Source organism: Raphanus sativus, chromosome 5 (genome assembly GCF_000801105.2).
Source record: "Raphanus sativus cultivar WK10039 chromosome 5, ASM80110v3, whole genome shotgun sequence".
NCBI classification, from domain to species: domain Eukaryota; kingdom Viridiplantae; phylum Streptophyta; class Magnoliopsida; order Brassicales; family Brassicaceae; genus Raphanus; species Raphanus sativus.
This window is the reverse complement of record NC_079515.1, coordinates 37,919,525-37,936,144: the sequence shown is the minus strand read 5'-3', so window position 1 is coordinate 37,936,144 and position 16,620 is coordinate 37,919,525. Positions and strand designations below refer to the sequence as shown.

Genomic DNA, 16,620 nt, shown 5'->3' with positions numbered 1-16,620 from the left:
AATATTAAAATCGGTCCAAATGGTCCAAAACCGTGAAATTAAAGAAACATAAAAAGTTTGGGCCTATAATTAAGAGACCTATTAATTGAAAATGATACAAAATAACAGAAATACCCTTAATGAAACATGCGACTTCCTTATAATAGAAGGGTAAGTTTATGTAAAAATTCAAATAGGATCCTGCTTTAATAGTATAGATATTTTTTTGGGTTTTTAACTGTTTTTTTTTTGTAGAACCCGGAATTTTGGGTAAGGTTACTAGTCCGATCTGTGCTTTAGTTTTGGTGTGGTTATCGGAAAGATGGCTGTTTGAGTTATTGAGTTTGGTCGTCCGGTAGACGATGAGGATCGCCGGCGACATAGACGACGTGCGAGGGAAGTATGTTTGTGGTTCTCGGTTCGCTTGTCCTCGATGTGAAGTGGTTCAAAGTCGGAGAGATCTCGATGTCTCGATGGAATCTTTCTGGCGTGAAGACAAGGCGGTGAAGAACGGTTTGGTATCGTCGGAGGCTTGTTTGTTTCAGAGCTCCGACGAAAGGGATGGCGAGCTGGTAAAGTTCCGGCGAGTTAGAGATGGAGGTGGTCGAGTTGAGGCGGATTGCGACGCGTGTCACAGGATCAGAGCGGAGAGCTCCACGTGTTTAGTCTCCTCGACACGCCAGACGTTCTGTCGGTTTGTTCTTTGGGTTTGGGCCGCGGGCCTGTTTAAAATCTTTCGGTGGACTGTTGTATTTTGGGATTTAAGCCATAGATCTTTGTATTGGGCTTCGGCTGAATGTTGGGCTTGGTCCGTATTTTAATTATAAAATCATTGACGGAAAAAAAAACTGTTTTTTTGTTTTCTGAATTTTTTCCATTTTATCTATTATGTTTTAGTGGCTATGTCAATTTTATTTTGGCAATTAAGGGAGTACGTTCGGATATCCCATTTGGGTTTGGGTCGGATATTTCGGATTTTCGGATATTTTGGAATAAGAGTACAATATCCATTTGGGTATTTTAATACTTCGGGTCGGGTTTAGGTATTTTTAGTTCGGGTTCGGTTATTTTAGGTTGGGTTCGGATATTTAGATTTTGAAAATAAAAAAAAAATAATTTTTTTAGTTTTTAAGGTTCTTGTATTTAAAAGTTTAATTTTCAATTAACTGACTTTTTATTTTTTAAATATATTGAATTATTAATAGATTTGGAGGTAATATTTCAAAAATAAATAGACATTAATTTGACTATTATTTTAGAATTTGGATGTAACTTTTGTTAATACATGAAACAAAAAATTTGATATTTATTTTAAGTGAATATCAAATCATTTTTCTTCGTAATTATATGATATTATATAATTTTAAAATATGTATGACATCAATATAAATATTTTAAAAATGAGAGATAAAAACTAAAAATATAAGGTTATCTTCAGATATCCATTCGGGTTCGGGAATTATCCGTTCAGGTTCGGATATCCAATCTCTCCTAAATCAATACCCGTTCGGATATTTTGTTATTTCGGTTCGGATTTCGGTTCGAATTTTTTGGATTTCGGTTCAGATTTTTTGGATCGGGTTCGGTACGGCTTCGGATATCGGATAAAATGCTCACCCCTATTGGCAACTATATGAATATTTTAGCTTTGCGAATTTTGCTAGAAATGTAGTTTTACTGTTTTTCTTTAATACAATTTTAACGAAAAAAATGAAACTTTACTGTTTTTGACTAAAAATATGGTTTTCCAAAATTTTGAGAATATATATATATGATTATTTGTTTATCTAAATATTTATTTGGATAATTATATATTTATCATTTATTATAGCAACTTTCATTTCCGTCTAGTGACCATCTAGAAGAACAAAGACACGTGCTATGTAATTGGCGGAATCAAAACACATATATGTCTAAATGGATTGCCTGAAGAATATAACAAATATCAGATGAAGAAAAGAAGAATGAAGAAAAGAAGAATGGAGGTGTGCAACAGCGTAAGCCCCTGTGCAAAGTATATGTATGAATTATGGAGTATGTTTTTTGTCCAGCCATCATAAGACCATGTGCAACAGAGGTTCAAGAGGAGTCCATAGCCCAAATCCTTAGGATTTTTGAAATATAATAACAATATTTGGGCCAAAATTATCATGGATCAGTCCGTAAATAGGGGTTTGAAGGACTCGATCCTTAGTGCAGGTGGCATGTTGCCATTGGTGGGGAAAGTATTGGTCGCTGATGAAAGGAACAAAGAGTTCGATGTCCATGTCAAGGAGATGAAGATCGTCTGGGTTCTCGCCAAGCTTTTGAGTTTCCGATCGAATTGCCACCTCGTCGCCTCCGATCCGGTGAGTCTTCTTCTCCATCATCGAATCGCCCGACGAGCCTCGTCGCCTTTCATTTTATAAAATTTTCCTCTGTGTGTGTTTGGTTACAGAGGAAGAAAATACTTTGTTAAAGTTTCTAAAGACCCGACGAGATTCTTTGTGTTCAAAGCTGAGTGAGCTATTGGAAGCTAAGGTCTATGTCAGCCGAAACAGAGTCGTAGCAGCTTCGAAAGGAAGAATTTGCCTCCTTTGGGCTATACAGAAGTGATTGATGTTGAGATTGTTGAGAACGTTGCGGCTACGGAAGAGAGTAGTGAAAAGGAAGAGTCTTTAGACGATGCCAATCCGAGAGACTCCTTGACCATCTTGGTTACACGAGAGACTCCTTGACCAGTCTCTCTCTCTCTATCTTTCTTTTTGTTCAATTTGACACTGAACAGACCAAAGCAGCTGAATGCTCTCTCCTTCCAAATGGTATTGAATCTTTCTCCCTTTCCTATTGCGCAATTGGTTTCGTCATGATGACTCAATCTTCTATAGATCTCTCGGTTGCTGCAAATAGATTGCTCTCATGGTTATTTAACTACTCGTTTGTGTGAAAAAATGCAGGATAACTCTGTTTTTGAGAAGATGTCAACCGTATCCAAGACTACACCAAGAGACAAGAAGGTTGTGAATGATTCACACAAGGCACCAAGCATAGGTGAAACTACTGGTGGTGCTTACAATCTTCTTTTGGAGACCGTTGAGTCAACCAGTCCCTCATCGCTTCACAACAATGGCCGTTTCAGAAACATTGATGACTCGGATTCAACCGGAGCCGACTGTGATTCTGTCTCTAACAACGGTAGCTGGTCAGGCGATTTGGAAGATCACAAAGAGAAAGCAGCACCTTCCACAGCTACCGCGAAGCAAGAAACCATCCCCGGAGCAGCTGATAAATGATTAAGTTACAGAGACGCAACTGCAGATGAAGAATGTGAGTACTCTTGATTTTGGAAGCTTTCTCTTTTGATTTTGTTAGAACTAATTAGCTTCTGTTGTAATGGCAAGTGTGTGTGCAATAGTTAGGAATATATAGACATATCAAGAGTGAACTAATTAGCTTCTTTTGTATCATCAACACTTAAGAACTCCTAATTAAGTAACACCATTGCACACACTTTTGTTATAAGAATCCTTAACTATTTAAAAAAAATAAAAAATTACTTTATTAATCCTAAGGACTCTAACCACGAGTCCACCGTTGCACATGCTCTAAAAGCCAATATATACTTTTCTTCTTCTTCTTTTGTGTTAAAAAAAATTCTTTTCTTCTTCTTTCTTGAACCTAAAAGGAGGGAGAACAAACAAGATATCTATTTATACCATGCACGTGGTTTGATCGTATTATGTATTCAATACATAAAAAAGTTAATATATTTTTTCTCTTAAGAAAAAAAAAACTACATTAGTTGCCGTGATGTTCATCCCCGGTCACCTTAAACACGAATTTGAAGAACTTCAGCAATGCAAATCTAGAGATGCAATTTGCTGTCTTTGTAAAAACGAGGTTTTTTCGGTGGAGGAAGAGTCGAACGCATTTTACTATTGTCAAGGATGTGGATCCAGTTTCCACAAGGATTGTCTCACGGTAACTTATCCAAAGTGCCATGAGCATATACACTAACCCTCATTCGTCGAGATATTACCTTCCCTTGTGATGTTTGCGGGTCGGAACCATATCCCGATGAGATGTACGTATGTTTACATTGCGATTTCTTTGTGAATAGGCGTTGTATATACCTACCGAAGGTTATAAAGATCACACGTCACTCGCACCGTCTCTCTCTAGTTCTCCGCATCTCTGACGGCAAGTTTTGTGAAATCTGTTGGGAACGGGTTGATATTGGGTACGGAGGATATTCTTGTATCGACAAGACATGCAGTTACGTTATACATCCTAACTGTATGATTCGCTCAAATGTGTGGGATGGCAAAGATGTTGAAGGAGAGCCTGAAGAAGAAGAAGAAGCGGTTGCTGGCTCTGAAGTTGATGATGTTGCGCCGTTGTTGTTGGGGGTGGAGAATATAGACGGCGAATCAGTATGGCGCCATTTTAGCCATGACCATGACCTATCGATGAGAGTAGTGGAAGATCAAGAAAGTGAGGAGTTATGTCGAGCATGTATTCTTCCCACTTATAAAACTGGTAAGTTCTTGCGTTGCAAGCAATGTGGTTTTGCTCTCCACGAAACGTGTGCGAATCTTCCTCGGAAGATGGGGCACGGGTTACATGTCCATCCCGTAACTCTACATGTCGAAACTACCGGGGATGGATTCTTCACTTGTTCTGTGTGCAACCAATACTCTTGTGGACTCATGTCGTACATATGTATCCATAAAGAATGTGGATTCAAAATGGATGTAAAATGTGCTTCCTTCGTCGAGCCATTCTACCACACTGCTCTCCCATGTGATACGTTCTATCTGGGAGTAGACTACAACAAAGGCACTTGGGAGTGTTACGGTTGCGAGCAACGTTTTTCAGGGTCCACAGCATCAGCAAGAAACACAGACCGCATCATATTTGACTTTAGATGCCTGAATTTACCAGGACTGGTGAAATACAAGTGTGACGATCATCCACTCACTTTAGACTATGATTATATAGAATGTAACAATGGATGGTGTGAGATATGCGAAGAAAGTATAGAGAAAAACCGAATTTTCTACACCTGCCACCAATGCATCACCACTCTACATGTTGACTGCATCTTAGGGAAATACCCTTATTTGAAAAGTGGCCACAGGATCAAAGTGAATGGTTTCGAAGTTGAGATTGCTTCAAACGATGGTGCTTCTCGCCCCATTTGTCAAACCTGTCACCGTATCTGCCAAGACAAACAGGTTGTCAATGGAAAAGATCAAGTATGCTTCTGTTCTATCGAGTGTATTCCTTCCCGAGCTTGTTCTTAGAGTCGTAATAAAATGTCCAAAATGATCGATGATATATATATAATAATTCTGTGGATGAAAATAAAATTATGTTTATGCTTGGACAAGACAAAACCAGTTTAATCATATGTAATAATTCTACTTGTTAAATAAAATGACTAATATCTTAAGACTCATTAAACCAGATAAGATCCTTTTGTTTACAAGTGTGGTTTAAATGTTTACAACATCTTCTAAGCATAATTAAAGATTTGTCACCTGTCTCAAACGCAAAAGATGCAAAATCTTCTTTTGTCTTTTGGTTCAATGGCATTGGATACGGAGATTGGACTATTTGTAAAGACTCTTTATGGCTAAGAGGGTTTGCGAGTAATTACTAATTAGTAAGTGATTAGGGGAATATTATAGTACTGTATTGTTGACAAGTAGTAAGTAGTAAGAGCATCATTATCCCAGTTGCTTATGAAGATTGCTTGTGATAATTGTAGTTAAAAATAAAAGAAAATTACCTTTTAAGTGAAACAACGTTGCTTAATTAAGCAGAGAAAACAACGACGCTTAATGGACACGCATCATATTTTGGTCTCTCCGCCTCTCTCTCATCTCTATCTCTCTCCCTACCGAATCGAAAACGTCGATTGATCTCCCCTCGTCTGATGAATCAGTCGGCGATTCGGTTCAATTTGTTCACCTCTCTTCGACGATGAAGCAGTCGGAGTGTCTCTCGGTGGCTGTCGTCGACGAGTCCGCCTCTCTTTCGTGAGATCATCTCGACGATGAATCACTCGGCTTCTCTCGCGGTGGCTCTCCACGACGTCGGGGGATTATTAGTTTCTGGGTGTCTCTCTTTGCCGGATTCTTCATCTCCATGTGAGTGGTAAGCTCTCTTCCCTTTCTCTCTCTGTCTCTGACTTTTTTCTTCTAATTTTCTTAGATGTCTACGTTTTCAATTCATCTTTTGGTTGGTGTCTATGTTCTGATGAGCTGGTGAATTGGATCTGCAGTGTGTGAATGTTCTGTTTATGGTTCTACTATGTTGCTTTGATTCCTTGTTTGTCTACATGAGACTTGATGACAAAGGGTTTGATTCTGTCTCTAGTGTTTGTTATTGTTTGGTGATTACAATATCGATCACTACTGATTCATTTTGATTCTGTCTCTGTCTCTGTCTCTGTCTCATGTTCTTGTTCAGTTATCTTTTGAGTTAATGTTTTTGTTTTTGTTTTTGTTGAGTTCTCTTTTGAGTTAATCTTCTTGTATTGTTTTCTTCTTCTTATGTCTTGTAGTCGTTGGGAAGCATCCATGTGTCGTTGGTCGCATTTCGTTGGGAAGCATCCGTGTTGTACATTGTACATCGTTGGTCACATGTGTCTTGTTTCTGCAAATCAATATCAAGCACACAAGAAACAGGTCACTTGGAAACAAAGCTTAAGATACTACCAGATGGGTCTTCTGGATTAGTACTAACATATGAGGATACCGAAGGAGATTGGATGCTTGTTGGTGATGTTCCGTGGAGGTATGAATTTTTATACATATTTCTCATACTTTCAATGTTTAGTACAACTTTAAAGTTCTCAAGTTATTTCTTCCTTCTCAATTTACTTCTTTTTTAAAAACAAGTTTGTTTATTCTCAAGTTACTTCTTCCTTCTTAAGTTCATTGTGGGTTAATCAAGTTTCCTACTCAAGTTCTTTTTTGAAAATAAGTTTGTAAACTTTTTTAAGCAACTCTAAATAAGAGACTAGCATTGGAAGACATAAATATTAGGGTCTCTTAAATATGTCTCTTAACCTCACATTAATACTAATACTATTAAAAAAATATTAAGCAACCCATTTTGAGTCTTTGGGATAAAGATGCTCTAAGATACATAGATTCTTCTAGGGATAAGAAGAAGCAATGACGTACACTCGCATCAATCTAGTAAAAGAGATTTGTACGTATGCAACTCGCATAAAAGAAATAGTTTAACGTACATTCCTAATGGCCACGACTTTTTCAGGTCCACATTTCTTATACCGAACACACACTTCAGAATTTTTTTCTCCATTTTTATAGACTTTTCTTGGTTCTTTCACCCAAAAATAATCCTAACGCCTTGTTCCGTAATTAAATGATCTCATCATATCTCTCAATATTGATTTTTTTGTTTATTATATAAAAGATCGGTTCCTTTGCTCTCCACTACTAAGGAGTACGATCGATTCGAAAAAAAAGATGGGGAGATTGTTCTTGGTGGAATTGGAAGGCAAGTCCTACTGTTGCCGTCATTGCAAAACTGATATCGCCCTCTGCGATGATGTCGTCTCCAAGGTTTTCTCAAATTTTCTTTTTACTGCTGCTAAATCTTGTTCTACGATTTATAACTGTGCTCTATAATCCGATGATATAAACTGATTGTGGAGAAGATTAGAAGAATGAATCATATTATTGCTCGCATTGCATTTTGACTATGCTTCCTTTATTATTGAATCTACATGATCGATCATGGATATATTCATCTTGAGACTGTTATTCAATCGTTTGTTACTCTTTATATGGCTACTTGATCTTTGACACCATATATAAATTATTTAAACTGGTGCATAAGCTGTGTGGATTTGATTGCGGGGGTTTGATGCTAAATACAGTTTTGATTACTTCATTCCAAGTACTTATGACTCGCACATTGCAAGACTGTAAAAGATTTGTTGCGCATACAGAGGATACTTATGTATTGTTTGCCTTGTTTTTTTTGACAGTCATTTCAATCACGCCATGGGAAAGCTTACCTCTTCAGTAAGGTGTAAGTTAATCTACTTTAATTTGGGGGTACATCATCTGAAAATGGCCAAAGCTCTATAGGGAATAGTTAATGCATTTTTTTACTAGTGGTGGATTTTGTGTGGACAGAGCGAATGTGTATGCTGGGAAGAAGGAAGATAGGATGATGATGACCGGGATGCACACTGTGGTTGATATTTACTGCGTCAAATGCGGCTCTTATGTTGGATGGAGATATGTAAATAAGAAATCATCAATTGCTTTTTTTTTCTCATTTTTGGCTCTTGCCTTTTGCTGCTTCTAAATCTAATGTTTGTTTCGTTTTTTATTCAGGAGTTTGCTTTTGAGAAGACTCAAAAGTACAAGGAAGGAAAATCTGTTCTCGAAAGGTAAGTAGTCTATTTCAAAATCTCTGCTTCTTTTTGAGATGGTTAAATGTGTTGTTCATATTCTTATAAAGGTACAAGGTTTGGGGTCCAGATGGGAACAATTACTGGGTGGCTCAAGAAGTTGAAGCTGAAGCTGGAGATAGTGATACTGATGATTGATGATGATGCTTCTTCTTCTTCTCAAATAACTCATTATCTGATTTGTACATTCTCTCCTCCTCTTTCATCTCTCCTATCATTCTTTTCAATGTCTTTTTTTTTTCTCATTGTCTGAACTCTGAACAATCCATCTTCCTTTAGGACACATTCAGAGATCAATTGTTATGTGTTGCAACCATTTGTGGAACACTTACAATTAGAATATCTCTCATTATCTTATTTATCAAAGCTTTTAAGTTCTTTTCTTTCTAAAGTTCTCTACCACATCAATAGCAGTGTACATTCGTGTTCAGAATCAAAACGTAGTGGAACTACAGAACATGAGTTGAATTCACAGACTGGTGAAAGAGAAAGAAAAAAAAGCATTGTCTTTTCCATTAATTAATCAGTGTTATAAATGTTGATATCACAAAAGTAGATGTAAAGAATCGACCAAAAAAAGGAAGCTACATCCAAGTTACTCTTAGAACAACCTATGACAAAAGCTGTAGAAGATCCATAAACAAAAACAAAAAAGAACAAAGAAGGAAACAAAATCACTTATTGCTTATGGTACTCTCCCTGATCCTTTTGGTGTTGCCTTTACATATACTTTTTGCTTCTGGTCCAGAGATGCTTTTGTTCACATCAAAAGAAACTTTGCCTTTGTGTTTTAACCTGCAAGGACCTAACAAATAAAAATTGAAGAAGCTTTCTTTAACTTCATTTGCTTCGTTTCTTGGCTTCACTGTAGAGGATTACTCCAATGACCGTTAGAGAGTAACCTAACATTCCAGTCACCGAGACAGGATTCTTGAATATTAAGATGGAAACCACCACTGCTACTGCTCCTTTGGCGTTTCCTAGCACCTGTGACAAGTTCAAGATTCTTCACTTAATAACGTTTAGGAGAAGAAGTGGTAATAAAGTATAGAAGAGATGAATTGTTTTCTACCTGAAGAGTCAGAGCGCTGGTGTGTTTCGTGACTAAGAAGTTAGTCAAGTTCACGAAATAAGCAAGCGCCGAATTGAATAGCAGATACCAAACGATTCTAAAATCGTCTCTGGCGAGTGCAATCGTGATGCCAACAACGTTCTTCTCCATGATAAGGGTAGCAGGAAGAAGGAACACAACCGCTATGGGAGCCATGTAGAGGAGGAGATTCATTGAGTTTAGCTTCTCCCTTCAAAAACAAAATTCAGTATAAATATCTCAGCAGCCCTCTTAACAAATATGATGCATTCATCTCTTACCCTTCTGAAGATAGCAAAATCCCTTGAAGAACTGATTTAAGTGCTCTCGCAGCTGTGGCTGCAACGCACATTATGAATCCAAACAGGTGGAAACTTGGTTCACTCTGATCGAATCATGAAAAAAGGAAGAAAAAATCAGATAGAGAGTCAACTTCAATACACAGACACCAAAACTTCGTATGAAATCAAATAGATCCAAGAGTAAGCATGCTCTGCACACATATAAGAACAACTCCCCTACCAAGTAAAAAACTTTTGCACAGCATATAAAGTTTATAATTGTGAGTTATCAGAACTCAGCAGCCCTCGATCTCAGAGCAATCCAAAAGGTTTTTCTAACTTTACAACCCTGCCTAAGATTTCTATAAACATTCACATAACTGAATCAATCAGATGCCATGACATTTCCATCTCCCTAAAGCATTTCACCTCATATGCTAAACAATCTGAATATAAAGTTTATATTGTGAAGTGATTGAGATAAAAGTAAGGAACTTTTCAGAACTCAGAGCAATGCAAGTACATCTATACACAAATGTTACCCTTAGCTAAGACTCCTATTAACATTCACACACGAAACCGAATCAAACAAAGATGTCATGCCTCAACATCTCCCTAAAGCTAGTAACTTCATCAGCCACGTCACAACAACACATCTCAATCTCCACAACACTCAATCAAAAAATCAAAACTTACCCCACTAGCAATAACAACACCAGTGACAACAGGGACAAGCGTCACATAAGTCAACCACGCCTCCTTCTTCAGCGTTATCAAATACGCAAACACGGCCGTGAAAAACGGCGTCGTGGCGCCGATCGCCTGGTTAAACGACACCGGGAGGAACCTCAAAGAGATGTTCCCGAACACGACGGAGACGCAGAAGACGAGGCTGAGGGCGGCGATCTTGAGGAACTGGACGCGGGATCTGATCGTCTGCATAGGGACCATCTTCATCCACGCGATGGCCACGTAGCTGAGGAGGGAGCAGGCGGTCATGTGGCACATGGTCAGGAAGATCGGGTACTTGAACCCGTAGTTGCTCAGCAGGTACTTGTTCAGGAGCAGCACTCCGATGTTCGACGAGTACCACGACGCCACGATCCCGATCGTGAAAAACCGCCCGTTGGCCGCCGCCGCCGCCATCTTCATCGGGTTTTGTGTGAAAAAAACCACCAGATCTGGTCGGTTATGATTATGAGTCAATTGAAATCACGAAGAGAGTGAAATGCTAAGAGGAGAATCTAGATTTGGAGAAAGTGCGATTTGGTGAAGAAGACGATGAAGAAGAAGGAAAGGTCAATCTGTGATTTTTTTTTTTGTTGGGGGGGTTAAAGCTGCAACAACGCGTTATGTATTTTTTTGATTAGTGCGTTATGTATTGTGTATTAATATAAGTTTTTTTTTCTTTTTTGAAACTTAGTTGCAGATATAAGTTTCGGTTAGTTTAAATTTAAGGGGAAATTTGGAAAAATGACTCTATGTGAGATAATATTTTGAAAATTACACCAACTTTTAAGTTTTTTTAAAACTACACTTGTTTAAAAGTGAAATGACCAAATTATCCAATTTTAATGTTTATAATTATTTTAATATCTAAGCTGAAAATCTTAATAAAATGATTTCAACAATAATAGGATTTTTGTTGATTTGGTTTCAGATAATTGACTTGATATGTATATAATATCTTATAAGTATATCTTACATTTTTTTGATTGAACAAACGATACCAATGCTGTAAAAAAAGCGGTTCCCCATTGTATTGTCATCTCTTATGTATTGCTTACCAATAGGATATTAACCCATTGTTCTCTTTTCTCATCATTGAAAACATATAAGACCAAGTAATATAGAAAAACAAGAATCAGCTTAAAACTACAGAAAACGTACTAGACCCGTTACATGAATACCTTCTAACCAATATTAAGATATTTTTTATAAAAGAAATCAACAATACAACATCTGAAAAATAGCAAAAGTAGCTTAATTCGTTGCTTCCCAATTTTACTACATTCTTGTTAGTAGGATTGTTAAAAAAAAACAATCAGTCACTTATACGAACGTTCTTAGCCAATAACTAAATGATCACTTATTCTGATTCGAATATTTTTGTCTTTATATACAACTATACATGTATTGATGTACCTTTTCTCTTTTTGTTAGCACACAATGGTTCAAAGGAGGAATGATATAGTTGTGAACTTTATGCATATGGAACACAGAAGACTCTTGCAGTTTCATAGAATTTACGAATTAATTTTTCCATTCTTAAGAAAAAATGATTTGTCTGTGTTTCATTACGTGTTGACAACGTTTTCAATCCATTCATTTTTCTACGCCATGAAGACACCAACAACATTAATATGCAATTATCTCAAAAAATATTTTATCACAAACATAACAATAACAGTATTTTCAGATTTACATTTAGTTATTAATATTTGTAATTTTAATTTAAATAAGGATAAGAATATCTTATCACACATAATAAAGTATAGTTTTCAGAAAGGAAAAAAAGAAGTGTATTTTTCAAAATTTAAATCATAAATAGTGTATTTTTCAAATTATCCCTAAATTTAATTCGTTGATAAATGCATTTATAAAATTTTAACTGGTTTTATTATGGACTCTGTTAATTTGATTTAAATTGAATGATAATCAAAGTGGTAAATGAAGCGTTAATTTTTGAACTGTTTTATTATGGACTTCTCTTACCTTCTTTCCCTTTCATGGTAAGTATAAACGTTAAACGTTAATGTTTTCTGTTCGGTTTGGTGTAATTATGAACAGAAAAAGTTGGTCTTTAAGGGATTGAGAAAAGTTGGTTTTCAAGAATATAGTTTCGAACTTTCGAACCCATAAAAGTTGTAAGGAATGATCACCGTATTCATTAGCAAATATTCACCATGTTTTTTATAAAAAAAAAATGTTATTCACAAAAAAAGTTGTACATCATTGACACGTTACCAAAAATATTTCTTAAGTTAATACTTCAAAACAAAGTTAAAACTGGAATATGGTTTACAAATTTGCATTGAAAACATAAAATGATAATTTCTGTGAAATAAAATTAAAATCCTAAAATGCATTTTTTTTGTGAAACAAATGAATAATTAAGTGATTTTTAAAATAGTTATAGTACCAACCAAAATAAGAAGGGTAGGTAGTTAGAGAAAAGTTGTTGAAATGTCAATTGTTCGATTCTTTGTAATTGTCACATTTGTTACAAAGATTCAAATATTTCTGTTTGTAGTAAAATAAAAGGTGGATTTATATGCTAGTTTTATAAGACTTTCTGGTCATTAGATAATTTTGTCTGTGTTTCAAAAAAAAAAGATAATTTTGTTTATTATATAATTATTGTTTCACCAATCACGGGATTTGGCATCGTGAAGTGGATTATCAGTTCATGACCATGCACGAGCCACGATCTTGTCTATTTGACTTAACGCAAACGTGCTGAATCTTATTATAATGAAAACACTACCAGCCGACAAATAAAGTCATCCCTTAAGATAAGTCACTAGAGCTCCTTTAGACATGTCTTGTTCATGGACCGGTTGTTAAATAGTTAGGACTACCTAGGACCTACATCCTTGAATCCAAATCTCAGGCTCTAGCTGTCCATTTCTTGAAACTTAAGCTTATGAACCATACGTATTCAGAGTCATAGACACATTTGGAAGTCTAGGATCGATGTTTAAAGTCACTAAAACGAAGCTAAGACGTTGGAAAACAATGTTTAGTTTAGTGCTGTCGTGCTCCCACTACATCAAAACAAAGAGAGACGCATTCACAATCAATTTCCCACAAAAACTAGCAGAAACGTAAGAAGTAGTAGATCCGTTCATGTTTATCACATAGTAGATTAGAAACATTAGACTTTAACTCAATAGTCTGATGTTTAGATTAATGCAATCATCAAACCAAAAGAATATAGATACACAAAACTCAAACACAGAACTCAGTTAAACTCCTTTGAGCTTTTATTAACCCATAAAACATTTGTTTTTTCTTTAAAAACCGGCAAAATCCAAGAAGGTTCATCTTAAGAATGAACCCAAGTTAAATGACAGGTATAACCTGCCAGAAGAATCACAAACGTAACGAAGAGAGAACCCTTCATTATATACTGACTGAAAAGAGAGATAATGAGACAAAACCAGCCAAAAGGAGAGCAGAATCGTTTTTTCAAAGCCAAAGTCACATTCATAGTTCTCTCTCAAGGTAAGGGTCTCGGGGAGAAGTCGGATTGAGATACTCAGAAACATCTGAGACATAAGATTTCAGCTTCGAGGTGGTTCGTGTGATCCACCCTGCGTTCGCCTGCTCCATCTCCTCCTCCAATCTCCTCCTCTCTTCTTCTTCCAACATAGTGATCCTTCTCTTACCCATATACATCTTCACAGCCTCCACACCTTCCTTCACCACTTCCAATGGTGGGACCACGAGCGGATTCTGGTCCACGTTCAGTTCCACCAGGCTCTCGAGAGTGCCGAAAGTGTCTGGGAGGGAGTGGATTTGGTTGTTACTCAAGTCCAGTTTCTGGAGGCTTATGAGGTCGCCGAATGAGGAAGGGAGATCCTTGAGGTCGCTGAAGTTACTGCTTAGGTTTAAGTACTCTAGGTTTGTGAGCAAGACGAAAGAGTCAGGTAGGCCGTGCAGTTCGTTGAAGTGGGCGTCGAGGTAACTTAGGGATCTCATTTCGCCTATACTGCTAGGCAAGGATCGGATCTTGTTGTATTGGATCATGAGCTTTTCTAGGTTCACTAGTTCGAATCCGATGTTGGTTGGTAAGTAGGTGAGACGGTTGAAGCTCGCGTCCAACACAACCAACGACCTGAGAGTTTGATTTTAGAAAGTGGTTAAAACTGATTACAGAAAAAAACTTCATTAAGTTAAGTTAAGTATTACGTACCCGCAACGGCAGATGGAATCAGGCAAGGCGGTGAGCTTGTTAGTCGAGACATTCAGAATCTTCAAGTTTGAAAGTAGACCGATAGAATCTGGTAATGTCTCCAGAAGATTACCGGAGACATCTAATTCAACAAGACCATGCAATCCTGCTATCGAATCAGGAATACCCTGTTGGACATAAAACCTCCGTCAGGTAAGACAAGTGAAACTCAAAAACTAAGCTTTGACAGAATTTAGTTCAATTCACAAACAAATCAAGACAGCTAATACAGCTGGAGCAACAGGCTCTAACTCAGAACAATCAAAGAAACCAATAGCGTGAACAGCAGCAGCATTCGCTTGCAGAATAGCCATACCGGAACCTATTCCTTTATATAACTAACTTATCGAGCACAGGTTTTACTAATATCAAAGATATGGCAGAACCAAAAACAAGCCGATACGTAGAATCTCGTAAAACTACAAATCATCATCGGCCACAATCTCAAACGCAAAACCAAAACAAACACACATATGCCAGAATCTCTTAAATTTCACATCAGACTAACTAAACATCACTGATAACAATTTGTCACTGAATCACATCAGAAAAGGCATTGTTTCATCGTCACCAATAGAATAAGACCAGAACCAAATGCACCTAGTAATCTTGTGATCACTCCTTATCATCATTTACTAAATGGTTTGCTCATCAGCGACTATCATTTACTAAATGGTTTAAACATCTAGAGAAGCCATGATCAGAATTCAATTCACCAATTCAACAATGTAGCGAACTGTAATATTGATTCTGTCTCTCAAGAATGAACAAGAAGTAACCTGGAGCAGATTGTTGGAGAGATTAAGAACAAGTAACCCTTGAATCCTCCCAAACGCCTCGGGGAGCAAACTCAGCTTCCTCCCAGACAAATCAACTCTCTCCACCGGATTACCCATCGCCTCCTGCAATATCCCCACAACCTCCTCATTAACCTCCTCCTCCGTAGCAACCCCACTACCCTCACCTTCACCTTCCTCCGCCTTCTTCTTCTTCTCCGCGAACTCATAAATCCTCACCAGCCTCTCCTCCGCATCACTCAACATCTTCTCGTAAGATCCGTGAACCTCGTCCAGCTTCAGAATCGACTCGCACCACGTCTTCTCCTGATCCATCTCCCGCCTCTTCTCCTCGTCTTTCCCCGCCGCCTCGTCCAGCGTGACCTCCTCGAAGGACTCCGACAGCATCCCCTCGATCTCCGAGAGCCTGGCGCGCGCCTTGTCGACGGCCTCGTGGTCGGGTCTCGGCCCTAGGGTTCGGAGGACGGATCGGGTCTCGGCGACGTCCGTGATGGCTTTGGTCATGGAGTCGAGGACGCCAGGCTCGGCTAGGTGAGGCATCTGCGTGACGATCTCGATCGACGGTGGTGGTGGTTGCTCGACATCGAAGGCGGGAGGGGAGGAAGAGGATTTGGTGGGGGTGAAAGAAGGGAGACGAGCTAAGACGTAGGAGAGGACGGGGAATTTCTTGGGGTTTGGATCCGCCGCCATTGTTTGTAGCTTTTGGCGTTGTGTGAAGAGTGTTCCTCCGAGAAGATTTGAATCTGAATCGGTGATGATGATGATGATGATGATGATGATGATGAAGTGGTGAGATTCTTCTCTTCACGTTCTCTCGTGTTCGTCTCTCTCTGCTCTCTGTTGCAGACAGAGTTGCCACGTGTTCACTAATGTTGACGGATACTAATAGCTAAAATGAACATATGGGCCTTTCATGGGCTATAGAATCGTCAATACTTCGAATTTTCTCTGAATAAAGTTGGGCCAATCGTAGCCCTGTTTTTGTTTTTTGCAACTGAAGTTATTATCATCTATCCTATTAATTCTTCCGCATGACCAGTTAATATCATGTTGAGTCCAATAATTATTTTTCATGT

At 37.9% G+C, this 16,620-nt stretch overlaps 3 protein-coding genes, 1 long non-coding RNA gene and 1 pseudogene across 5 annotated transcripts; 3 read left to right on the top strand and 2 right to left on the bottom strand.

Moving 5' to 3' along the window:
- Positions 1-2,111: 2,111 nt before the first annotated feature.
- LOC130512630 (uncharacterized) lies at positions 2,112-3,547 on the top strand. Its single transcript, XR_008946201.1, has 3 exons — positions 2,112-2,327; positions 2,417-2,780; positions 2,916-3,547. It is a non-coding gene; the product is annotated as an uncharacterized LOC130512630 (long non-coding RNA).
- A 177-nt stretch (positions 3,548-3,724) lies between these two features.
- Positions 3,725-5,413, top strand: LOC130512518 (uncharacterized; annotated as a pseudogene).
- Positions 5,414-5,693: 280 nt separating this feature from the next.
- LOC108857787 (protein yippee-like At3g11230) lies at positions 5,694-8,804 on the top strand. Of its 2 annotated transcripts, XM_057010166.1 has the most exons (7): positions 5,694-6,120; positions 6,530-6,762; positions 7,411-7,559; positions 7,988-8,031; positions 8,139-8,247; positions 8,343-8,398; positions 8,470-8,804. In XM_057010166.1, exons 2-7 carry the CDS (start codon positions 6,714-6,716, stop codon positions 8,555-8,557), a joined length of 495 nt encoding a protein of 164 aa, XP_056866146.1. In that variant the 5' UTR covers positions 5,694-6,120; positions 6,530-6,713; the 3' UTR covers positions 8,558-8,804. The 2 variants fall into 2 exon arrangements, with proteins under 2 accessions (XP_056866146.1, XP_056866147.1); XM_057010167.1 differs by lacking the exons at positions 5,694-6,120; positions 6,530-6,762 and adding an exon at positions 7,143-7,248.
- Positions 8,805-8,910: 106 nt separating this feature from the next.
- LOC130512322 (probable sugar phosphate/phosphate translocator At3g11320) lies at positions 8,911-11,153 on the bottom strand. The gene is made up of 4 exons (XM_057010165.1): positions 10,487-11,153; positions 9,791-9,894; positions 9,492-9,720; positions 8,911-9,406 (listed from the first exon to the last, which is right to left on the bottom strand). Exons 1-4 carry the CDS (start codon positions 10,940-10,942, stop codon positions 9,260-9,262), a joined length of 936 nt encoding a protein of 311 aa, XP_056866145.1. The 5' UTR covers positions 10,943-11,153; the 3' UTR covers positions 8,911-9,259.
- A 2,601-nt stretch (positions 11,154-13,754) lies between these two features.
- LOC130512321 (plant intracellular Ras-group-related LRR protein 9-like) lies at positions 13,755-16,412 on the bottom strand. Its single transcript, XM_057010164.1, has 3 exons — positions 15,527-16,412; positions 14,709-14,875; positions 13,755-14,630 (listed from the first exon to the last, which is right to left on the bottom strand). Exons 1-3 carry the CDS (start codon positions 16,232-16,234, stop codon positions 14,000-14,002), a joined length of 1,506 nt encoding a protein of 501 aa, XP_056866144.1. The 5' UTR covers positions 16,235-16,412; the 3' UTR covers positions 13,755-13,999.
- Between the last annotated feature and the right edge of the window lie 208 nt (positions 16,413-16,620).